The sequence below is a fragment of the Protopterus annectens genome, chromosome 17.part0 (genome assembly GCF_019279795.1).
Source record: "Protopterus annectens isolate FY-2018-M chromosome 17.part0, PAN1.0, whole genome shotgun sequence".
NCBI classification, from domain to species: domain Eukaryota; kingdom Metazoa; phylum Chordata; order Ceratodontiformes; family Protopteridae; genus Protopterus; species Protopterus annectens.
In genome coordinates, this window is record NC_056751.1 from 315767837 (window position 1) to 315794441 (window position 26605).

The 26605-nt window shown below is 37.9% G+C and overlaps 1 protein-coding gene across 1 annotated transcript in view; it reads left to right on the forward strand.

The window, feature by feature from the left end:
* LOC122791284 (D(4) dopamine receptor-like) overlaps positions 1-26605 on the forward strand; it is a 458928-nt gene that overhangs the window by 391077 nt on the left and 41246 nt on the right. The window contains exon 3 of the mRNA XM_044058967.1: positions 21441-22009. Coding sequence (XP_043914902.1) covers positions 21441-22009 — 569 coding nt within the window. The remainder of the gene's footprint in view (positions 1-21440; positions 22010-26605) is intronic.

The following is a 26605-nucleotide window of genomic DNA, read 5'->3' on the forward strand; positions in this document are numbered from 1 at the left end:
GTCTTTCGGCTTTTCCCAGTTAGGGGTCGCCACAGCGGAACTCCGGTCCGCTAATGATTGGCAGTAGATTTTTACGTGCTGGCTTGCCGGGCCTAATGCACAACCTTCAACGAAGGAATGCCCATTCTCGCATGTTGCCACACAGAAGATGCTCTAACTGAGAATCGAACAGGCAACGTCTAACTGTGAGGCGACAACGCTACCGCAGCACCACCACCATACCACTTAGTGTTATTTAGTGATAGTAATAATTTCAATTTCTTAATTTTATTAACATTTATACTTTTTCTAAATTAAAATATACCTCTTAGATCAGTATTTTAATAAATCATATCAGAGTTGTATAGTGTAGGCCAACAGGAAGTCCTTAAAGTTGTTATTAACTGGGGCAGCATCTGTACCACTCAGAGGTATTGCTTGATTTTTGAACACCCATCACTTTCTGGTCAGAGGCCTTGTCTAATATCCTTACTGAGTTATGTAACTGGTTATCTTTCTCTGGAAACTGTCTTGGTCATCAGTCTTCTGTTTCATGTCTAGGCCTGGATGTGTTTTATTGTAAGGGTGTAGCTGGTTAATGTTACAGGATTGGTGGTAGCAATCATTACCTTATACAACATATGTTTTCACACTCGGTCAGTTAGTAATTGGTTGTAGTTACACACTTACTGAACACTTGTTGACAGCTTTTTATGTCTTCTGCAAGTACCACATCCTACATAATCTCAGTACCCTAGGATTGCAGTCCTGAAACCAGTTTGATCCATTTCCCATTAAACAGTCATGTAGTTTCCAATCAGCACTTCTTGACCTTTGGTAAACTTTTCTCTTTAATTTATATGTGGTATTGTGTTTGTGCACTTATATCCACACATGTGGTTTCCTTTCCTCCCATTACTAGCTCTTGTATGTGTGGTATTATGATAAGCAAAATGATAATAATATATCTGGTGCTGCAAAGTTTACCATAAAGTTCATTTCTTTAAGTTTTTCTCTAGATCCATTGATTGTCATTAAAATAAGCAAGTAACTCACCAAAATCTACCAAAGCCAAGTCTGAGGCTAAGATAGCCACCCAAGCCAAAGACAATCACAAGGTATTTTTTAGTTATGTTCATAATCTCATAAGCACAATGCAGTGCTGAGCTGATAGTAAATGATGTTACCTACACTGGGACTGAAGACATACTGGCTGATAAATTCAACGCAAACTTTATCCTTCACTCCCTGTCCATCCCACAAGATATTCCTGAGAGTGACTTGGCTCCCACTATCACATAAGACTAAGCCCCAAAAGCGCTACAAAAAGCTAAAAATCCTGCCTCAGTGGGTCCTGACAATATCACTGGATACACCTTAAATAGCATGAAGTATAATTTAGCCACCTCCCTAACAACACTGTTCAACCTCGGCCTCCACAAACGTTTTGTACCAAGTGAATTGAGAACAGCTACAGTTATTCCCATGCATAAGGGAGGACCTTACACATTCCAAGGCAACTATAGACCCATAAGTCTGACCAGCCATATATACAAAGACATGGAAAGTCTTATCATGGATCAAATCAATAAGGACATAGGGAGTCTCCAAACACTGGACCCATCTCAAGTTGGATTCCTCAAGGGCAGGTTATGCTTAGTCAACCGGGTGGACTTTTTTTGAAAAGGTCACCAAATGATTGAATGATAAAATGTTACACACCACATACCTCAACCTGCCAAAGGCTTTTGATATAATCCTCCACTCAGACACAGTAAAAAAGCTAAATAACCTGGAAATAAACCCCTACATCACCTGCTGGATTACCATCTGGTTCCTAGATAGGACACTGAAGATCAACACAGGGGAAGCTACCCCCACAAAGACCAAAGACCAGTAATCAGTGGGGTCCCCGGGGAATAGTACTGGGACTTCTCCTATTTGTCATCAATTTCTCTGAAGTAAAACCCAGTACCAAATGGCTCTGGCTGACTAAGTTTGCAAATGAATGGAAGCTGGGAGTGGTGAGGGAATACCTAAATGACTTAGCCATCCAGAAAGAAAGTTTTTCCCAAACAAATAAATAACTGGTGCTAGAGTCATGGGCTGAAACTAAGTGCCAAAAAATACATTATTGTATCCTTTGTGAAGTCATCCACCCCAGCAAATTATCACATTGACAATACATCACTAAGAGCTGACCCATTTGTTTGAGATTTGGGAACTTATCTGGACAGTGACCTAACTTTTGACTAATGTGTCCACTGTCATAAGAAAGTTCTTCTGTACTGTACAGGTTATAAACAAAACAATTATGTCTACATATAAATATGTAATTGGCCCCTTTTATTCAGCCCTCATTATACCAATTATTAAACATAATGACTCATTTGGAATGTATGTGTCATTATACATGCAACAACTGGGGCACCCACAGGGAAACCTTACAAAAAGTATATAAGGCCTAAATAATATGTTCTACATACCTCCAAAGCCCTATACTCAAAGCTATACCCAAAACCCTGTAACTATACTCAGTGTCCTACAGACTAATAAGAGATGACCACCTGTGTCTGGCATACAAAGCATCCTCTGACCTAGATCAACTGCATATCACCAAATCAAATAGCATCAGAAATACTTGGCCCAGGGATCTAAACCTCTTCTGTAACATCAGCAGAATGATTTGTAGGCACAGGTATGTCTCACAGAGGATACCACTGCTCTGGAACAGACTCCCCATCCATGCAAAACAAGTTCATCCTGTCCATATTTGAGTGCAACTTGGATCTATGAAAGGGTAATAGAAAATTTGTAATCTATACTACCAATGGACAAAGCCAGCTCCTAAATGCTTTAAACTACACATGGATGCCCTCAAATTATTTATGGTGTAGTTATGATACCAGTTATTCTCAGTAGGGGTAACATACAATTATTGACCATGGAATGGATAAAGCCAATCTAACTCAAAATGGGATAGGCTAATTCAAGCATCAAAAGGGAAATTGGCTAGGCTTAAAATGGCCCAAAAAGGTAGCTAGACTAGTACTTACCAATGAACATTTTGTTTGCCAAGATATAGTGAATGTTAATCACAAATGAATAAAACTGCAACAAGAAAATTACTAAGGGACATTTTTCCTTGCTTAGTGCAACAGCTGAGGACAACATCCCTACTGCCCTAATTAATATAATCACTTCTAATAATGCCATTACTTGGATGAAAAGACATTTTGTTTATACAAACATCAGCTATTTGCCTTTCTCCTTTTTATTCACTGCATATAACTGAGTTGTGAGACACTTACTAGTGATCAAGCCTACTGGCTGTCAATAATGGGGTCATGCAGTGCAACCTGGCTCAGTTCCATTGTACACCCTCCATACAGATTTAAATGGTCTATGACCTTTGCAGCATTAACTAGGCTTTAACATGCTTTTCAGCCTTATGAGTAGTCTAAGACTGACTCTGCACTGAAACTAACAGCTATCATCATGGACACATTGTCTTAAATAAGTTCCCTAGGAGACTCAAAAAAAAAATCAGGACATAAAGGTTGATGAATCGTAATTTGGTTCACAAATAGCTTCTAGAATCGCCTTATTTTGTGGAATATCAACAAAAGTCAAAAACTCATTTCCCTATAATTATTTGATGAAGTCACTTTCTACCCCAGAATCTCACTAATAAATATGGCCATTCGGCTCTTAAAGGAGTACATTAAAAAAACAGCATCTGAGCCTTCTAAAACTGTATTAGACATCTGATATGCCTCCTTGGTACCTTTGCTTCCTGCAGCATTATTTTGTTTGCTCGCACAATTCTGGTAAAATATTACAGTGCATTTCTCTTGATGTTTGAGCTGATTTCTCTGCATCCAGTGCAATTGCTGATGTTTCCAATATTGTTCAACATGTACAGTATTAACAAACCTGGAAAACTTATCCTTCTTGCTAATGTCTAAGAACTCACACAACAAAAATGAGTTGTTTAACTTTACATTTACACATAGGAATGAGTGAATGAATGATCAAACCCTCCTGCTGTACTGTAAGCTGTGCAAGGTTGTTATGATGGAGTGAAATGTAACAGCTAACTAATTGTGTATGAATACTTTAAAAAAACAATGTAGCACAGAATTAAATGATAAAGGAAAATTCACCACAGTTCAATAGTGAAAACACTACTATTATTAGGGATACCTACAAATATCACCAGTACCATTGCAACCGATAACTAGGAACCAGGGACCATTATCCTGGGAATGTAGTTAATATATACCCTGTAACTTAATAGCATTCTTTGGTCCCTTTAATCATTTGCTATTTTTGCCTACCAAGGAGTTTCAGACCTTACTTAGCAAAGAAATGATGTGTGGCTTAGTTGTAGAGTCAGGGAGTTCCAAGAAAGATGTTTCTGATAACATAGAACAGCCACAGAGGCAAATTTTCCTGGACCTGTGTTTAATTAGGCTGCTTTGTGGAGAATCAGCTAGTGCCAGCATCTGATTGCTTGGTGCTGTCTTCATCTGGTTAGCCATAAGGTTAAGAACTTCTTGTACTTGAAGTTCTGATTTTAAGAAAGTGAAACTATCTTTTGAGAAACTGAAGCTGAATTTGTTGGTTTAATATCTGATGTGCAACACGGCTAGAAATTTAATGATAGTTGGTAATGAACTGTAGTAGCAGTAACTCCACATATGTGCAACCATCTTCTTTGAATGAATTCTGCAGAGTAAATCTGGAAAAGTCAGAATTTCTGACTGAATTTATTTAATATTTTTATTACAGCCAGAAGTACCTCATTGTCTACATAAACTGTTTAAAAATAATTTGTCTGGGAAGCATATTTACTCTTGGCTGTCTCAGCAGTCGATGTACTATTTCCATGTTCATCAACCTGGAACAGTTTAGGGCTTTAGGCTTGTTATCCTGCAGCACAGACACTAGATATTCCTTCTCCGTTCCCTCCTGAAAGCCTGGAAGCTTCAAACTGTTTCAAAGTTTTCAAAGTCATTTACTTTTAGCTAAAGCCATTTAATTGTCTGATATATATATATATATATATATATATATATATATATATATATATATATATATAGATAGATAAATATAGACTCTGTGTGGTTGTAGAGGTTCTTTATAACACAGTCTGATGAAGCCGAGGAGGTGAAAGCGCTAACTGTGCCTAATAAAGAACGTTCGTCTTTATTCCATTGTGACCAGTGTGATACTTTACATACCTACATTTTTGTCAGCTTCGTATATGGTATTTTGAGGAGCCTGCTTGTATTTCAGTTACCTTTTATGAGCACTTGGACTGTTAACTTGAGTTTGGTAACTGATACTTTACTCGCTTGGATTTGCATTATTGCTCTTAGTTCTTTATAACATTATTTAATTTCTGTACATAGCAAGACAATACTCAGTTAATATGGTCTCTGTTCAACATATGGAAGTGTGAAGTATTGCGTGTTCTCGTGGTTGGGAAGTCTATCATTATTAAAACTTATATTAAATTTGTTATCAGATGAACTCTACTATTTGAGCAAATAACAAACTGAGACCTAGGAATTATATTATCTGAAGTGGTAATAACTAAGCAGGGTACTATAATACTATAATCTAAACTCAGAAAAAGAAACTAACCTGTAAATTAGAAGCACTATAGTCTTTAATTTCTTTCTTTCTTCTTCTTTCATCTTTTCCCAGTTAGGGGTCGCCACAGTGGATCATCTGTCCACTCATGATTGGCAGTGGAGTTTTTACAGTGTCGAGTTGCCAACCCGGCGCCCAACCTTCCACAGAAGGCACACACTTGCACACACTCACACCTAGGGCCAATTTAGAGTGTCTAATCCACCTACTGCAAGTCTTTGGGATGTGGGAGGAAACCAGAGCCCCCGGAGGAAACCCACATGACCACAGGGAGGACATGCAGACTCCGCACAGAAGGCACCCCAGCCCAGAATCAAACCGGAGAACCTCTTGCTGTGAGGCGACAACGCTAACCGCTGCACCACCATGGCTGCCCAATTTCTTTCTTTCTAAATGCTATAATTGTGATAGATATCTAGAAGCAAGACCAGAGATTTAATGTGTACCATTAAAGTCAGTACTTGCTATTTATTTATTTATTTATTTTAAATTTGGTTACTGGGAAAGTCTGACTGGACATAATTCCTTTTTCAGCGGAGACCAGGGAGAAAAACTTCACATTTAAAACACATCACACAGTACAATAAAACTGACACATTACTTAACACAGTATGATAAAATTTGCATAAACATAAAGCAACATTAACTGTGTACAAATTAGACATAATTTTATAGAGAAATATGTATAAAGACAGAAACAAGGAAAGGCAGTTCCTAAATTACAAGAAATAGAGGGTCTGTTCGAAGATGTGTGAGATAATACAGTAATCATCATAACATCTCATATGAAGATTGCTATCAATGCTAGGATGGAAAGTTTACAACAGCATATGGAAGGAGAAGTGGATATTAGTCTAGCTTGGAATGTCACAGTTACAGAGCCATGTGCCTGCAAGGAATGTTTTTAGAGTTTTTTGAAGTGTGCTAAGGAGGTTGTAAATGATATGTCGGGGGGCTAGGCATTCCATTTTTTGGCTATGTAATAAGAGGAGAGATGCCCCTGCTGCATTGTTTTTTTTACTTCAAGAAAGGGTTTGTTGTTAGAACGAAGGACCTTATTACTGGTGTAGGGCTGTAGTAGATTTTGTAGTGATGGAGTTTTTTTTGAGTGGTAAAGAATTTTATGATCTAAAGTAAGTTGGTTGTAAAGGAGGAGCTGAGGAAGGTCTAGTCAGTTGAGCTGTTTTAGGGCTAGGCAGTTGTGTGTTCTGTATGGGGTATTAATGACAGACCCAACAATTTTGTTATAGCAGGAATCCAGTTTTGTGATTTATTAGAAATGGAGAGGTGTAGAGAAGTGTTGAGACGAGGTGTGTACATGCTATTGTGGCCTTAGTGTTTTTTGTGAGAAAATGTTTATTTCTATATAGAATGCCCAATTTTTGTGAACATTCTTTACACGAAGGGAGATGTAGGTATCAGATTATGTTCCATTCAATTTCCACCCCCAGTAGTTTGGTATGAGTTACAGGGGAGATAGTAGCTTTATCGTAGGATATCATATTAAATGAGGGAATGTCTGATGTGTGTCATGTAGGCCGGAAGATCATGAGTTTTGTTTTATAAGGGTTCAGTATTAGTTGTGAGTTAGTAAGCCATGTTTTAACAGAGAGAAAGGAGTTTCAAGTTTGTGACTGAAGTTCCTGGACGGACAAAGCAGCACAGATTAATGTGGAATCATCTGCATATTGGATGACTGAGGCACATCGTGTAGAAGTATGGAGATTGTTTTTAAAAATGGAGAACAGTAAGGGACCAAGGATGGAGCCTTGAGGAACCCCTAGTGTGACTGGCAGTAGGGAGGATAGTTCCTGTTGCCATTTAACTGCTTGCTGACGACCTGTTAAGTAGCTTTGAAACCAGCTGACAGAGTTATTACTAAGATTTACTTCAGAAAGAGCAGTAAAAAGTTTACTGTGATTTACTATGTCGAAGGCCTTAGAGAGGTCCAGGAAGATTGCAGATACATATTTCTCACTATTTCTATGGTTATTTACTGTATGAGCGAATGACATAAGACATAAGAATAGTACAATAAAGAGGCCGGAAGCCATGTTGAGTGTTAGTCATAAGTTTGTGGGCAATTAGGTAGCCCATAATTTGTGTATGTATACACCTCTCTAGGAATTTGAATAGAGGGGAAAGTGTAGCAATAGGGCAATGGTTGGTCAATTCGTTTGAGTTACCTCCTTTAAGGAGTGGTATAATATGTGAAATTTTCCAGATCTTATGGACTAGGTTTTCGGATATGGAATGGTTACTGAGGAAGGCAACTGGGTATGCTATTATGTCAGCGGCAATTTTCAGAAATTCAGGAGGAAGCTTATCTGCAGCTAATGTAGTGAGTTTTAGTGATTTTAACAGTTTTCTAATAATATCTATGGAAGACAGGTTGTACGTTAAAGGTGTTTTTATTTTTAGGAGCTCTAGGTGAGTAGTGCTAAGATGGATTCTGTAAAGTATTTATTGAATTGGGTGGCTATGTTTTCCGAAGAATTTGTAGTGGTTAGGGACAGGGTAGTTGATTTACTAGGAAGGAGAATGTTATTTGTGGCTGACCAGAACTTGTGAGAGTTGTTTTGGTGCTATGTTTGTATATTATGATAGTAGGTGATTTTATTTTGTTTCACCATTTTTTTTACTTGTTTCTAAGTTATAGGTAGATTTGCTTTGAAGTATGGGGTCTAGTTTTTTGCCATTGGTACCAACCAGGCCTTTTCCTCTAATTTTCAAAAGGGATCTAGTCTCTTTGCTCAGCCAAGGAGCATAGTTGGATTAGATGCTGATGGTTCTGGGGGGTGTATGGGAGTTTAGGATGTCTAAAAGGGTCGAGTTGAAGGATTTAACTGCTTCCTTAAGGCTGAGTAGCTTAAGAGGCTTCGAGTTACATTTTTTCAGAGTTGTAATAAAGTTAGTGCAATTAAAATTTCATTTCTTTTATCTTTCATTAGCTGGTATGTGGTGGGTTTAGCCAGACATGTATGATGTCTTATTATAATGGTTAGTAAGTGGTCACTCAGGCTGCTTGGAAGGAAGCCGAAGGGATAGGTCTGAGCTAATCTATTTGTCATTATCCAGATTTATTGCCTGTTGGTAGCTTTATAAGCTCTTGTGGGAGTTTTAATGTTTGTGAAAACCCATGGAGATTGATATAATTTCTGGGATTCCATGAATTGCATGTTAGCCAGTCTATGTTAAAGTCTCCCATGATAATAGTTTCATGAGGGAGTGCCTCGGAGGCCCAGCTGAGTAGGTTCTCAAGGATAATTATCTTATTACAGGGTGGCAAGTAACAACCAATAACATTTATAAGTTTTTTTGGGGTTAATTTTCAGTCTAGTAATAATAATTTCAGGATTGCCTAAGGAAGGGTAAGGGAGATCCAAAGTTGTAACTGTAAGATGATTTTTAAATACTATTGCAATGCCATCTTCCTTTTTGTTTTTTCTGCCATTGTGTAGTATATTATAACCTGGTGCTAGGATTTTGTTATTAGTGGTATCTGGTTTTAACCATGTTTCTGTTAGTTGAACTATATCTGGAGAGTATAGTAAGAGTAGCATGGAAATGGTTTATTTTATTTGAGATGCTTTGAATATTAATGTTTAATAGCATCAGATTGGAGGCTTTTCTAGGGAGTTTGAGTATGGCATGAGAGTGGTTTTGGACAGGTTTGTTATTATTAGAAATTGATGGGCCAGGATCGGGATGTATATCTCCATTAAGAGACAGCCTGGCTGCAATATGTACCATTGTTTGTATGATTTTAGCAACAGACTTATCATATTTTGTGGATAGTCTAGTGGATTGGTGGGAGCCTATGGTAAGTAATGGGATGTGGAGAGATGTAGATATGTGAGAGATAGATGAGTGGATGAGAAGACTGAATGAAGTAGTTTTCTCAGCAAGATTGGTGGAGGTGGCATGATGGGGAATTGAATCAGTGAGGTAGATATGATATGTGGTAATATGTACCAATGATGCTAGAATTGTTAAATTGGGAATGTGTAGTTAGAGCATGTTGTTATGATATGGCTGTAAGGTTATCTGAAAGAATTGACTTTTGGTTAATTATCTATTGTATAGACACAATGTGTAGAGATTTTAGTTAGGGGAGATACAAGTAGGAATGTAGTACCTGTTGTAGTATAAGGTTTGTTGTTGTGTTGTATTGGCGATGTGTTAGAAAGTGAATATCATAGAGTAGAAATAGTGATGGAAGTAAAGGAGTGTTCGATATGGAATAGTGATTATTTGGGCTAATGTTGCCTTTAGGGGTGTGGATAGAGATATTAAATTGTAGTTGAGTAGTAGTATGGAGGGATTAGGTAGTATTGTGAATAAAGTTGTAAAACGTTTCTCTGAATCACCCCATTTGACCACAGCAGTTAGCCCCCATGGAGAGGTTCTTTCTGAATCCCAGCATATAAGTAACTAATGATCTATTTAAAGAAATTCATCTCTCAACCTCTTCAATCAAGAATCAGGGACAAGAAACCCAAATCAAGGACACTTGAAATGCTACTATTATTCACCTACAATGTCAACAGCACTACAAATATTTTTTTAAGAAAAATGTGTTATTTTCACTATCAGATATTATTTAGTTTAGTGGCCATAATTTTCAGTTTTCTCATAAACTATATATTTTCAAAAGAATGTAACACCATTTTATGGTGAAACCTGTTTGGGGATGGCTACGAAGTATGTTATTACAAGATAAAATTATTAGACAGTTGAGCAGTGCATTAAATAAATCTCAAAAATGGAAGCAGTAGAATTTTTTAAATGAAAGTCTCTGTCTCATCCTTTGCCTGAGTGCACTGAAGCATATAAAAGGTTGTTATTTATTAGTGAATCTGTGACAGAAATTACATCATTCATCAAATAAATTATTAAAGCAAACCAACGGGATGATTTTTTTACTTGAATATAACATAAAATCATGCTTATTCAGACAGATTTGATAAGTCAGACATCTAAATTACATACAGTCAAGAAACTGGCTACATCTGTGTGTGTGTGTGTGTGTGTGTGTGTGTGTGTGTGTGTGTGTGTGTGTGTGTGTGTGTGTGTGTGTGTATGTGTGCATATATATATATATATATATATATATATATACACACACACACACAAATGTATATCTATATGTGTGTGTCTATGCCTGTGGCCATGCGACACCCTTTGGTGCTCCATTTTTTTCTGTGTCATCCCACACATGAAGTGTCATATCTCTCAACTAGCCTTGATTTTGCAAAATATCCCTTAAAAGAGTTTTGAGTATCTGGTAAATCATCGAGTATTACAGTCCTGTATGTATATATATATCCAGTCAGCAACATCTCTGGCACACAGTGTCTCTCTCTCTCTCTCTCTCTCTCTGTGTATCTATCTCTCTCTCTTTCTGTATATATATATATATATATATATATATATATATATATATATATATATATATAAAATACATAGCCTGGAAAGTACTAGATGTTGAATCTGCACTGTGGTAATGTATTTTCCTTAAGTTGGACAATTGATGAGTATATTAACTGGACATGAAATGACAGTTGCACCAGCAGTAAAAAAAAATGATAATAAATCAGCTGAGATGGATTTGCCTTTTGTTTGTCACGGGGGGTTTATATAGTTATAATGATTAGGCATTTTGCCTTGAGAAAATGGGATATTCCCAGTAATGACAGCCATAATGTCATTATGCTGATTACCTGAAAAAAGATTTATGACACATTGAAAGTGAGTAGCAACCTTAACCAAGGTCGCTAATTTTAGCGTTAGATTAGGGTTAAGGAGCTAATTATCTCTATTACAGAAGCTTCTGTGCTTCCTACAGTTAACATCAGTTATGCCAGACAGTAGCTCCTTGCATTACACAGTACTATATATTTTTACTAAACCCATTGGTTCATAAATATTTTGCTGAATCAGTTTAAAGGCTGGTCGTATGAAAGATGGATCATACATAATCTCTAAACAACCTCAAAGATTTGATCTGTGTTTCTATCTGGAGAGCACTAGTCTGTTGATTTATTCTCTTGCGCATGGGAGCAATGATGGTTATTAATTCTCTTGCACATGGGAGCAATGATGGTTATCAATTCTCTTGTGCATGGGAGCATTGATGGTTATTAATTCTCTTGCACATGGGAGCAATGATGGTTATCAATTCTCTTGCGCATGGGAGCATTGATGGTTATTAATTCTCTTGCGCATGGGAGCAGTGATGGTTATTAATTCTCTTGCACATGGGAGCAGTGATGGTTATTAATTCTCTTGCGCATGGGAGCAATGATGGTTATCAATTCTCTTGCGCATGGGAGCAGTGATGGTTATTAATTCTCTTGTGCATGGGAGCAGTGATGGTTATTAATTCTCTTGCGCATGGGAGCAATGATGGTTATCAATTCTCTTGCGCATGGGAGCATTGATGGTTATTAATTCTCTTGCGCATGGGAGCAGTGATGATTATTAATTCTCTTGCGCATGGGAGCAATGATGGTTATTAATTCTCTTGTGCATGGGAGCAATGATGGTTATTAATTCTCTTGTGCATGGGAGCAATGATGGTTATTAAATCTCTTGCGCATGAGAGCAATGATGGTTATTAATTCTCTTGCGCATGGGAGCAATGATGGTTATTAATTCTCTTGTGCATGGGAGCAATGATGGTTATTAATTCTCTTGCGCATGGGAGCAATGATGGTTATTAATTCTCTTGCGCATGGGAGCAATGATGGTTATTGATTCTCTTGCGCATGAGAGCAATGATGGTTATTAATTCTCTTGCGCATGGGAGCAATGATGGTTATTAATTCTCTTGTGCATGGGAGCAATGATGTTAAGAGTACTGAAAAAATACTTGTCAAAGTACTACATTATGACATCATCAAGGGGCTGGCGGTATTAAACATGCTCATATTTCTACAGTAACATATCCTGTGCATCTCATGGACTTTTTTGTGGCCTCATACAGGTAGCTTAAGGAAGTGATCACTAAGCAAATCAGATATGATGCCTGCCAAAATGCATTAATGGGTCTTGCTGTTAGTATCAATCAGTATTCTTCTTTACATTAGTATTTAAATAAATCAGTAGAGTCAAACCATAAGGTTGGAAGAAAGGTGTCTGTATTAGAATGCTATATGTCTGAGATGGTCAGGAAACCAGGCTCACACAGGAAACTCTAGATATGGGATGGCTGAGCCTTATTTTACATACTTCTCATGCACCACTTTCAGGCATTTGGTTGTAGGTTAAATACTTATCTGTGGGGTCATTGTCTATGTTTTTAGCCTAGACTAGGATCACTGCAGATAATAACTTAGAGAAGAAACTTGATAAACAAAGGGCCATAGCCTAGAATGGATTAAAATTTCATAAAGTTTAAGTAAAAGAAGGACTTGTCTGAGAATATTGGTGCAAGATAACTCTAATATGATAAGTCTTCTAATCTCAGTATTTTAGTACTAGTCTGCTGTATGTGATCATGATAGAGAGTTCCACATTTGAGGCAGTGGGCATATTAGATATCTATAGATAGACTTTCCTGATAGAAATATAATATAATTTGACATTCAAAGGGTTAAAGGCAAAAATACAACATATAGTGACATAGCATAGCATTTTTTGGGTTAGCTGAATCTGACAACAACAGGAGTGGTAAAGGTGTGTGTGTGTGTGTGTGTGTGTGTATGTATGTGTATATATATATATATATATATATATATATATATATATATATATATATATATATATATATATATATATATATATATATATATATATATATGGGTTCCCTTCAGAAGCTCGAAATACTGAAGTCTCGAATTTCAGTATTTCGAGCCCAAGAAGCCGAATCCACAGAACAGCAAAAGTTCAGAGGCGCAAAATTCAAAACCTCGAATACCGGAGATTTTGAATTTCATGCTTCTAAACTTCCGCTGCGGTCATGCGTGTGTGTTAAGGGGTTTGGGTAGGGGCTGTGGTGAGTGTCAGTGTGTTTTGTTGCTGTGATGTGTGTGTGCAAGGAGAATGTAGCTTGTGTGGTGGTGTTTTGTGTGTGTTTGTATGTAGTGTGACCTCGGAGTGAGAATATTTAAGTAGGGGGGGTGTGGGGGAGTGCAGGGGTGCTTGCCCACCTGCTTTCATGTAGTAGAGAGATTGTGTGTGTTTGTGTGGAGAATGGTTTGTGTGTGGTAGTATTGCGAAATTCAAAACCTCCGGTATTCGAGGTTTTGAATTTCACGGTTTTCAGATTTCTCTGTTGTGTGGATTTGGCTTCTTGGGCTACAAATACTGAAATTCAAGATTTCAGTATTTTAAGCTTCTGAATAATATATATATACATCTACATCACTTAGGGAGGGAGAAGACTGAGAAGCACAGGTAGGTTAGCCATACAAAGCCTATGTACCTTTTAAGGGATGACTCTAGATTTGGGAGTGTTTTAACTAGCCCTAGTTGAGAATGCGGGGTTTCCAAGGAAGCTGAGTCACTTTGACTCAATTCTCAGTGTAACAACTGAAGAAGTTATAGTTTTGAGTCACAGCCCCTTGTTGCAACGCAGAAATAACTTTTCCTAGGTCACCTTAATACATGGAGCTCTTTTGGAGATTTGGACCAAAGCATGCTTTCTTCCTGTGGAGTACATTTTGCCAGCATTTTACAGGTTGTGTCAGGGTTTAGCCTGTTGTCAGCTGTGGATTCCCTTCCTCCCTGGTATGTCAGGAGTGTGGATGGGAAGCAGGCACTGAATATTTGCCTCAGACTTTTGTATTTCTTTTTTTTTGTGTGTCTTATAATGAGGTGCAACTAGCTCTCTAACTACTCTGTTCTTGTGACCTTGTTTGATGACGTTAGTCTCATAGTTTTTATGATATAGCAGAATCACTGTCATTACCTCCTAAGATGAAAATATTCTGTTGTAAATGTACCCAGTCATGAAAGCCAGTCAGTCTTTTTATACACCTGCCTATCTCTCTCATAATTATACATCCATTTCCTGATGATATATTTTAAGATATAACCTATTTACAGTACATGTACATATATAGTACACTTCATGTGCTTATATCATATAGTAAACATTATATATTATCATAAACTGGATTTACACAACTTATCTCTCAACCAACCCATACTAACAACTCACACTATCCCAGCACCCTAATCAATTGGATACTTGTTTCAAATCCCTCCAAATACCATAGCCCTGAAACTCTTCCTGACTCCTTAAGTGACCACTTGGCAGTTAAAGTGCTCAGGTATACTCATCATCTCTCTAAATCACACAGATTCATCTCCTGTAATAAGCTTACTAACTTTAACCCTGAAACTTTTAATACCCTACTCTCTAGAGTAAATTGGAACTTCCTCAAACAGCTCCCACTTGATGAAGCAGTCCAAACTTTCAACTCAACACTCCTTAACATCTTAAACTCACTAGCCCCACTTCGGAAAGTATGTATTAAAGCTAATATATCCCCCTGGCTATCCAAAACAACTTGCACCCTTATCAAAGCCAGAGATAGGGCATGGAAAACATGAGTACATTCTAAACTCCCTGCCAACCTGCAAAGATATAAAGAACTTAGGAATCAGACAAAAAAAAAAACTCATCAATAAAGTTAAAAAAATTTCTACAGCAACCCACCAACAACTCTAAAGTCTGATCCCAAAAAATTCTGGAATGCTATAAACCAAATACTACACCCTGGCATCCCTACCCCACCTAATCCTTGTCCAGACAAATCGTCTGTAGAAAAAGCCAATACCTTTAACACTTATTTTACAGAATCTATATCGAAACTATTCAGCCCCAACCACAACTCCTTAAACACCAATGCTCCTAACTGCTCTGTACCTTCTTCATCTACTAACCCAGAAAACGCTTTCTCCCTTAACCCAGTTCCCATTACCTACATAAAACTGTGCTCTGTATCTGCTGACAACATCCCTTCATACTTTCTCCAGATAGCAGCACACTCTCTTGCTCTACCTATATCCATCATAAACAATCGCTCCATCTCTGAATCCAAAGTTCCATCAATCTGGAAACAATTCTATACACTACCCATACACAAAGGAGGTAACTCCTCTGAAATCTGCAGTTTTACACCTATTGCTATCATCTTTCCTTTATCTAAAGTCTTGGAGAAATGTATACACAAACAAGTTATGGAATATCTCATACAGGAACAATTGCTCACTCCTACACAGCATGGTTTCTGACCTAAACATAGTACCTCTACAGCTATACTATCCTTCCTCAACACTACTTCTTTAGCTAGAAATTATCATAAACTTATCTCCTGCCTATTCCTTGACAGTTTCTCACACTCTGCTTCTGCACAAACTGTCTGATCTCAACTTCTCCCCAGATGCAGTTGCATGGTTTTCCAGCTATCTCTCTGACAGACTTCAATCAGTAAGATGGCACTCTGCATTATCTACTCCCTTCCAGTAAGAATGGGTGTCCCCCAAGGATCCATTCTTGGACCATTACTTTTTAATATCTTCACCAACCTACTCTACTCTTCCTGCCCACAGTCTTCCATAGTCCAATATGCCGATGACTCTACAGTCATCAGCACTGCCAACTCTCCAGCTGAACTTCTAACAGCCTCCCAGACATCCTTTAATGCAGTTAAGACATGGCTATCTAATAATCAGCTCATCCTCAACCCAAAAAAAAAAAACAAAACTCTTACTCTTTCTCCCCAAAACAGTTAATCACATAAAATCTTCCTTCTCCATAATGTCCCTCAACGATACCCCTATCAAAGTCAACACCAGTACAAAACTCCTTGTTGTCACCATCAATGATCAGCTTAAACTTGTTCATATAAACAATTGTATCAGAAAAACCCATCAGAAACTAGGACTTCTGTACAGAAATAAAAATTTCTCACTGCTGAAGCTAGGATCACTCTTACACAGACTTATCTTCTAACTTCCCTAACTTATTGCTTCCAAATATTTACAAACCTTAACTCTACTCTACTTGCAAAACTTGAATCAACCTTTCACAAGATAGAAGATTTGCAGCCCACCCAACCTATAAATCCCACCGCTGTCTCTTCTTAAAACACTTAAACTAGCTTGAACTACCTCACCTGTTCTCTCCCAGCTTCAAACCATTCACTCTATTCCTTACCAGTCAGGCTACTATCCAGCTCTAAGTTGTCTCATCTCCCACTACTCACCTACAAGGCACCTCAGGATTTCAACCCAAAATCTATTACAGATCTATAAACCCAAGTCAAAATCTGGTTGTAACTTATATAACTACAACCCCTCTATAGCCTGGAACAAGCTGCCACTTGAAGTCAGATCTCTTACTCATCCCAAACAATTTAAAACGGCCTTAAAAGAGTATTTTAAAAGAAACTGGGCCTTTCCCTGTTCCCAGCCTCCCTGAATTACATCCATCATACAAACTAACTGTCTTTCTCTTCTCTCTCTCTATTTGTCCCTCTCATAATCGTTTTCTATCCTTTCTCCTTTAACCCCCTGTCTTTCACCTACCCATCTCTTCACTTTCTTTCCATCTCTCAACTGTAAATTCCTCCTAAGACACTGGTACTGCACAACTCATGTATTAATTAATAGTCAAACTAATCACTTGACGTTTTACATTCATATCTTAAATTTGTTTCATAGTACCGCTGTCTGCTTCCCTGTTATCTATGTCCTCCTACCATTACGTATTACTGCATGTTTTTCTTGTATATCATTGGAAGTGTCGATTGTTTGTATTACTTGGAGCTTTTCTCTCTGGGCCTCTGCTGAAAAAGGGGTTTAGCTCAGTCAGACACTCCCAGTCAACAAATGTAGAATAAAATAAATAAATTGCTTGGCTTGCTTGTCTAAAGATCATCTGCTTTAAGACGTCTTCTGTGAGTAGATGGCCATTATTGTCTTGCATGGTACTAAACTATTGATTATTATTAATAATTTTGATATAGGTGTATCTTAGCTGTATTTTCCTTGTGCCATTATCAGTGATGTAAAGGGTCTCAGAGACCAGTCTGCTTACTGAGCCACCAAATGAATATATGAATGACAGCATATTAGCAATGTAAAATTCCACTGCATTCACAGCTTGTTGTGAAACTGTAGCACTTATTTGCTATGTTATTCTGCAAGTATATTTCTAGGCTAACAGGAAGTTGCAGTACAAATTCACCAGTGTCCCATGTAAATTAAATCATTCACGTTCTAAGCTTTGTCCTAGTAAAGGTTATGGTGGTCACAAACTGAGGAGGGTAGCACAGACTCCATTTCATTCTTTTGAATCATCAGACTTTCCCATGTGAGGAGAGGAATATAATCCATCCAGTGTCCACCTTGTCCTGGGACTTCCCAGGGATCTCCTCTCATTGGTTTTTGCCTGGTGTGTCCTCACAGGATACCCAGACAACACCAATTGAATCCTCTCAGCACAAAGGAAAAGTGGCAGCTTTCCAAGATCACATGGGATTGACAGTTGTCATTCTAGCACAGAATTAATCCAGATACCCTAAGAAGGAACCTTGTTCTATTGCTTATATCTATGATATCACCTTACAAAGTCACTAGCCAGTGTTCATGGCTGTGGACGACTATGGTGACAAAGAATGACAGGTACACTGACAGCTTTGTTCCATGACTTTGCCACTACATATAAGTAAAATGATTGCAAGCATTGCTGCAGTGCCCCCACCCACTAGATATGTTCACAATTCCTTATACCTTTAGTCATGAACAAGACAAGGACATCATTTAACACATAAGGTATAGTTAGCTTCTCAAAATGGTGATGTGTTTGCCAAACCTAGACTTGTTTTCCCCCCTTTTTATGTATTTACTTAAGACTTTTACCCCTGAATTTGGATACTGTTGTTTGTTGCTGTACAGGGAGGTGAGCATTTTGCAGGTTGCAACATTAATGCTGGGATGCGTTGCAGCTTGAACAAAAGGAAAAATAGATGGGCTGAGAGGTATTTTTATTTCCTTATTTATCCTTTGTTGATTGGCTGTTGTTTGCAGATCTGTTTTGACTTTATAGTTCTGGCACAAGTGAACTGCTGGATAATCAGATTGTGGTAGTTTTGGGATAAATTTTATTTTGCAGTAGGTGATAATCTCTTAATATTTTGCTGAGTGCAGCTTTATGGTGACTAACTTTATTGTTTTCTGCATCCAGAAAAATCACGTCTGTGGTCATAGATGCATTCACCTTGTTTTTGCTGTCTTGCTGTTTTGGAAAATTCCTTTGGACTTTATCTGTTATGAGAGATCTGTTGGTATGGCTTTTCCTCAGCAAGAGTTTGTGATATTGTTTTTCAGACTTTGTCATATGTTTACAGGTTTCTGCTGTTTTGCAAGCTGGTTATGTTACACTTGTATTATTGAACAACCTTTAAAGAACTGGTTGTTGCACTATGCTGGCTACTATTTTTACCAATGTAACTATAATATATAGGCAATGTTTTTATTGCTGCACTATCCAGAACAATTGTAGTTTTGAAAAATCAGCTTGTTGCATAGTGAGAACTGACCTTTACAAATATATATCATATTGTTGTTATTTTTTATTTGGGTTTATATGATTGTGTTACACTATTTGAGTTTATAGTTTTGTAAACTGCATAGAAAATTAAGCAGTACAATAAGAATGAATTTGAACTTCGACCTCCACTGAGTTACTTGTTCCCTTTCCCAACAAGAGCAGAGAACAATCTAGTCCTTTCTTTCTTTCTTTCTTTCTTTCTTTCTTTCTTTCTTTCTTTTTCTTTCTTTCTTTATCCACTCTTTTCTGGAAGTGAAACCTGACCTCTTATTCTGAGATGCCAATAGTCATCTCATATTACTGATCCTTAAAACAGCCTAGCACAATGCCTACTTTGAAGACTTGCAGCACCAATGTGAGCTGTCTCCATGGCCTACCACAAATGCTAATGAGGCATCCTTGGGGAGAGACCTAATAATTAGCCATTTGCTCTCCCCTGGAAATACCTCTGGTAAGTGATACATATAGCCAAGCGATTCATATGCCAGAATAGCTGCATATACTTTTAATTGGTGAGATCACATTAGAGGTAAGTGCCAGGGAGTTTAACAGACAAGTATGTGTAGAGTTGTGTGTGTGTGCATATGTACATGGCTGTGTACCTGAGTGTATGCGGAAGCAGAAGCCATGACATATGAGCGTGTGAGTATGTGTGCATGTGTGTCTGCCTAAGTGATTGCATTCAGGGTTAGTTAGGAGAAAGGTAGTTTGTGTGCATGTGCGTGTGTGTGTGTGTGTGTGTGTGTGTGTGTGTGTGTGTGTGTGTGTGTGTGTGTGTGTGTGCGTGTGTGTGTGTGTGTGTGTGTGTGTGTGTGTGTGTGTGTGTGTGTGTGTGTGTGTGTGTGTGTGTGTGTGTGTGCATGTGCGTGCACATGTTGTGATGTCTGTTAGTGTGCGTATGGGGGGGCATCCATACCTCTCATCTCCACCCTAGACTAATGAGTAGTGGATGTAAATAGGGGGGCAGACAACAGACACCAAGAAAACATTTATCACTTTAAATCACTTAAAATGTTAATAGACGTACAGATTTTTGTACCAAGAAGCTGCACGTGAAGAAAATAAAGTAGAGAACTTCATTGTCAGACAATATTAACTGTCTGTATTCATCTGTGACTTATGAGGGAAGTGTTAGGACTTTATTTAATTATATATTTATTTATTTGTTTATTTATTTGTTTATTTTTGTTTTAGTTATTGATTTTGTTTACAGAGAAAGTCCGACTGGGCACAGAACCCATTTTCAGTGGAAGCCCCTAGACAAAGATTTCTGGAAAATCTGAGGGTGAGACCTCAGTAGACAACACCATGCAGTATTTCAAGATTTTATCTTAATCCATGTGATAAGTTAATAGAACTAAAAGTCTTGCATCCTAATGCATTTTCTGAAGAATAACAACAATACTCTCTGTGATCATTTCTGATTTATGAGAGACAGTGTAAACTCAGAGATATGCAAGAGGTATGAAGGTGTGTGTGTGTGTGTGTGTGTGTGTGTGTGTGTGTGTGTGTGTGTGTGTGTGTGTGTGTGTGTGTGTGTGTGTGAGTGTATTTGGATGTGTGTATGTATGTGAAGGACTGACTGACGGAGGTATCTGTGCTAAGAAGATGCATCAGCCACTAGCAGTGATTACTGCAAGGACAGCAGAAAAGAACTGTTCGCTCTCACATATCCTGCAGCTAATTTTTATTTTCTGTGATCACCCTAAAAGGCTCTTTTGTTACAGCATTACTTATTGTGGATTATGAATTTTGAACACACTCTTTTTGGTCTTTTTTCCTCCTCATTTTGGGGATTGGTGTTATGAGTCTTGACATTTCAATAAGGAACCATTTATACTCTGTATTATTCTCTGATTAAACCTCATAGACATGTCTTGATCAAAATCTGTTGACTTTGACTCCTGTTATATATGCAGAGATCTGACAAATGTTTTGTACTGTGCTGAGCTATTTTATGTAACATATGTGTGTGGCAATAATTCCCCTGATCTCATCTATAAAATCCAGTTAGCGCTTGTGAGCTTATTGTATTTAATACATGCATTTGCCAAATGAATAACAGTGATTTTTTTTTTAAAACGCCATGCATGTAGCACTGCTGTATTTTGTATAAAATGAGGCATCTTAATGTGTCTGTAATAATAACAATAACAATAATAATAATAATAATATGGAGTAAGCTGTAGAATTCTGTGCCTTAAATCAATACATCTGTTTCCTTATACCTTAGGTTCATTGCTGTATCTATTCCATTGACATATAACAGGCGTCAGATAGATCATCGCCAAATATTTCTTATCTCAACCACATGGATTGTTGCATTTGCTGTTGCATGTCCAGTCATTTTTGGTATAAACAATGTAACAAGAAGGGACCCTTCTGTTTGCCAGCTGGAAGACAACAATTACATAATTTATTCATCAATTTGCTCATTTTTTATTCCCTGCCCAATCATGCTTTGTTTGTATTGCTGGATGTTTCGGGGCTTGAGGAAATGGGAAGGAGCAAGAAAGGCCAAGTTAAGGAACAACATGCATGCGTTTAGGAAGATCCAGGGTGGCCACATGTTGGCACCGTGTCCCTCCCCAGTAATGGAAAAGAAACCAGTGGATGCAAATCTAGATGGGCTGAACATTTATACACATACAGAGTGTACCTTCCCAGCTGGATATCTCAACAGACCTGTACAGACTGTGGCCTTTCCTGAGATGAAGTACACTCATGTGATTTCCCTAAAGAAACATGCCAAAATTAATGGGAGGGAGAGGAAGGCCATGAAGGTATTGCCAGTTGTTATAGGTGAGTGGCTGCTTCTGTAATTTGTATTGACTGTATACCACCCTCTGGATAATCGTACAAAGACCAATATTCCATAACTCATTTGTTATGCAGATATGTATAATATGTCAGTTTTTAAATTTTTCTCCTTCACTTCGTTCTGGTCACCTGATAACTCTTCGGCCCAAATGTGCGTTTTATGGTAAGGTGAGTATGTATTTTTTGTAATGCTAAATCACTATTATTTTATTGCCAGACAGTGTTTTACACTGTTTGTCTGTGTTGCTTCTTTTGGTTGTAGCATAAATCACAATCCAGTTACAGAGATCATGGAAGGTAAAACAGAGCAGCTTTCTTTGTACAAAGCATTCACTACTGGAAACATAAATATAAGTATGATTTCTTTTGTATCACAGCATTGCTATTTTCATTTGTCTTCTATGCTGAACAACAAAACAGCATGGAACAAATTTCAGTCTGAGTATGGAGTGCAACAAGGCTGCCCTATGCACTTCTGCTCTTTTAAAATGCCTATAATGTTTCCCTTTTTATACCTGAAAGGAAATACAAGACTATCTTCCTAAAAAAATAAAGATTTAGAGTATGAAATAATTACTGTGAGAATCAGAAAAATGCAAATGTAATGCTTCTTGCAGGGGAGCAACCCCCTGTACCCTTCATGTGTGGAATTTCACCCCTCCAACATCTCCCTTGCTTATATATAGTAACTCCATGATCACACAGCTGTACAGAAAAGAGAAATGCCTCAAAAAGATGACTATTCTTAACAAGGACACTAACACTGTTTCTGTCCTATTACAGTAATTGAAAATATTATTGAAGACTTGCAAAACTGATAAGCTGCAACCTAGGTGATGTTCATTGAATTAGGTATCACTGGCATGTAAGAAAGCCGTATCTATCCATCTATCCATCTATCTATCTATCTATCTATCTATCTATCTATCTATGTATCTATCTATCTATCTATCTAATACGTGTGTGTGTGTGTGTGTGTGTGTGTGTGTGTGTGTGTGTGTGTGTGTGTGTGTGTCTGTCAATCTGTCTGAATACCTGTATGTGTGAGGCTGAGGGCACTGTTGGTAACTTACATAGCAAACATACACATAAATAAAATTGTCATCATTGTGACAAGATATTACAAAACAACAATAACAGTACAAAGAAAAGGTCTGTAGGATTGAGTAAGTGTGCAAACAGAATACTGATAAAAAGTACATCTGGTAAACATAAAATGCAGTGAATGGAAAGTACATCAATGGAGATGCTGTAAACCTCAAACAGTGATTGCAGGGTAAGTCATTCAGTCTGCCCTAGCATCCCATTTGCTACTATTTAAGTTGAGGTACACATAGAGTATATGTATAATAAGCCGCAGGACAGTATGCAAATCAAATGCTAACAATTAAGAGGGAAATAAAATATGTAGGATTTTGGGAAAGATGTCTGCCATAATGTTGGGTACAGATACCGTGAGGGAAGAGATGGCCACTATAAGGGAAGAAAATGAACAAATTAAACTGTCAGTTGTCAGGTCATAAAAGAAAATTATGATGTAAAGACCATGATTAAATAGCAGGAAACTGAGTTAAGCAAGCCTAGAATCATGGTGGAGATGCTACAAAATAAACAGGATTTATAAAACTGATAAAGGAGGGACTGCAGGAATGAAACCCACTCCCAGTTTACTGAACATTTGATCACAACAATTGTGAAAGGTATCTTTTATCATGATGTTCAAGTGGACAGAACTCAGGGAATCACTGAAGAGGTTACTACACCAGATAAACTTTGGCATTTATTTGTGAAATGTCATTGTTATTGGATGGATAAATAAATCATAAAGCAAGCAAGCAACAATGTAGAAGGGTCTGGTGGTGGATGAAGTTAAGACCCCTACTGATAAGGATTTATTTATATCTACTACACTGCACCAGAAGTGAATACAGTTCTTCCCATCTATGTGGAATATGACAAAGAAGGAATCACTGATCTACCTTGTATATTCTGCAACTTAAAAGTGGTGTTTCAAGGCTCTGTCCTTTGGTGGCTTTCCCTGGAAAAGGCTGCAAGAGTATTTGAATAGGATATCCAGGGCAACATTATGTGCCAGACTCTTTGTAAGCCCATGGAGATTGAGGAAATGGACACATTGTAGCCTGATAGGTCAAGTAAGCAGCAGATGACTGCAAAACAAGCAAGGCACGAATAGCAGACTGTTACAGTAGGAGATGTAGCAGCTAGGGACAAGGAGGAAGACAAAGTGTAGCAGGACCTGGCAGGCTGACTAATAAGGTGCCTGTGCAGGATGGTGTCCTTTAAAGGATGTGGTGGGAAGAAGGAAACTGTAAGGAAACTTTGAGGAGCTGGAAGATGCAGATAAGAGCTAGAAATGGTGCAGTTTCACAAACAGCTGTCCAGAGAGAGAAAATGTCATACTGTAAGGGGGGAGGAGAGCAGAGATACCCCAGAGACACTGGCATCATCACAGAGGTGATGTAGAAGCACCTGTTGTTAACATCCAATGAGATGAGGAGCAGGCAGTGTAGTAATTAAATGTAAATGAGGAGTGACTCTTGAACGGGTTTTTGAACATGTAGTAAATGTAATTCTTTTCTTCATTCATTGCTGTGCTTCCCCAGGTGGGGTGGCAAAGTGATATATGGTGAAATGGAGGGAAAAGATCTGTTTTTCAGATGGACTGAAGATTAACTGAAGAAAAGACATAGTTGTTTTGCAGAAACATTTGTTTGAAGGATAGCAATGGCTGCAGAACAGACAGCTTCTGTGAGTAGAAAGGTAAACGGGAGGTACTGGTGACTGAAGGTACTCTTTCCTTTCTCCTCATTATTTATCAAATGTTAATTTGGGGTAGAACATTTTGCAGTGATTAGCTCAAAGTGCACTATTTGAAGTTTACAGTCTTTATATTACTTAGCATTAAGGGTGTGTCTTTGGTGATTTCACATTTTTGATTATAGACAGTGCTATGTTTCACACGTACAGATTTATTGAGGGCTCTACTGTAAAGGTGTTTGATTTACATACCTCTGTGTGAAGATACACATGACATGATGTAATATGAGTGCAAGTGAGGGAGAAGTTGGAGTAAAGTATGTAGAACCTCCATTAAATTACCAACTGTTGTTTATTTATCTTTATAGATTCATGGGTAAGTACTAGGTTAGCTGCCCTTGTGGTTCATTTTAAGCTTAGTCAGTTTCCCTTTTTGTGCAGGAAATAACCCATCACATGTTGTTACAGACTGACCTTACCAATTTTATGGTTGGCAATTATATATTACCACAAATGAAAATAACTAGGATCATACCATAGATAATTTTAGAGGACACATACATGGGGTAAAGCATTTAAGAGCTGCATTAGTAGTACAGAGGCCATCCTGGGGTAAGTTTTCTATTTTCCATCCATAGATCTAAGTTGCACTTGAAAGTGGACAGGGATGGACTTTGTTTTATGTGGATGGGGGGCCTGTTCCATAGCAGCAGTATTGTCTGCAAGATACAACTGTCCCACCAAACCATTCTGGTGATGTTACAGAACAGGTTTAGATTCCCAGTCGAGCATTTTGTATGCCATTTGACTTGCTGATGTGCAGTAAATCCATCATTAATGGGTCAAAGAACACCTTGTATGCCAGACACAGATCACTTCTTAGCAGTCTGTAAGATACCATGTATAGTGACAGGGCTTTGAATTGGTCTGTGGAGGACATGTTGTTTAGGCCTTGTATCCTTTTAGCAAGGTATCTCTGTGGGTGTTCCAGTTGTTGCATGTGCCTGTATAGATACATGCCAAAGAGGGCATTTTATTCAATGATTGGCCTAATGAAGGCTGAGTAAAGGGGACAATGACATCCCTAGATCTAGAGACAATTCCTTTATTTATAAGCTGTGCAATATTGAAGGACTTTCTTACAACAGGAAACATATGTTGGTCAAATGTTAGGTCACTCCCACATAAGTTCCCTAAGTTTTCCTTAATTTTCTTCTTTCCTTAATTTTTATTCTTTTCTAATATGTTTTTGCTAGGGTATCATGGTCCCAAGTTTGCTAAGCCATGAGATAGATTTGTGACGAACATTATGATTCAGCTATCATAAATGTGAGGTGATGGAGTTCAGGCAATTTGTAAGCTTATATGCTACCAAAATATGAAACAGCAAAGAGGACAGTGATTGAAACCATAAGCTATGAGGGACAGAGGAACGCAATGAAAAAATAGATTGCAGTACTAACACTGATCATGACAGAGAGAAAGTATGCTTAGTAGTTAGAATATGCAGTTATAAGAGAATGTGTGGTGGGGGATAGATTGCAGTATGTTCTCATGGCTTAAAAGGGAATTTGATAGAGGAAGAAGGAATGTTAGCAAAAGCGGAAGGGTAGCTTTAAAGTAGGTGGAATTTATTAGGTTGTGGATTAGTCTAAGTGATAGTAACAAGAGAACGGAAGGAAAATTGGAGGGGATTTTGGTTAGATAGGCTTGAGAAAGGATGTATATGTAGGCCATGGTTTGTAGGACAGGTTAGGAAACACTTCCTGATGGTTCTAGATGAAGGTATTTTGAGAACAG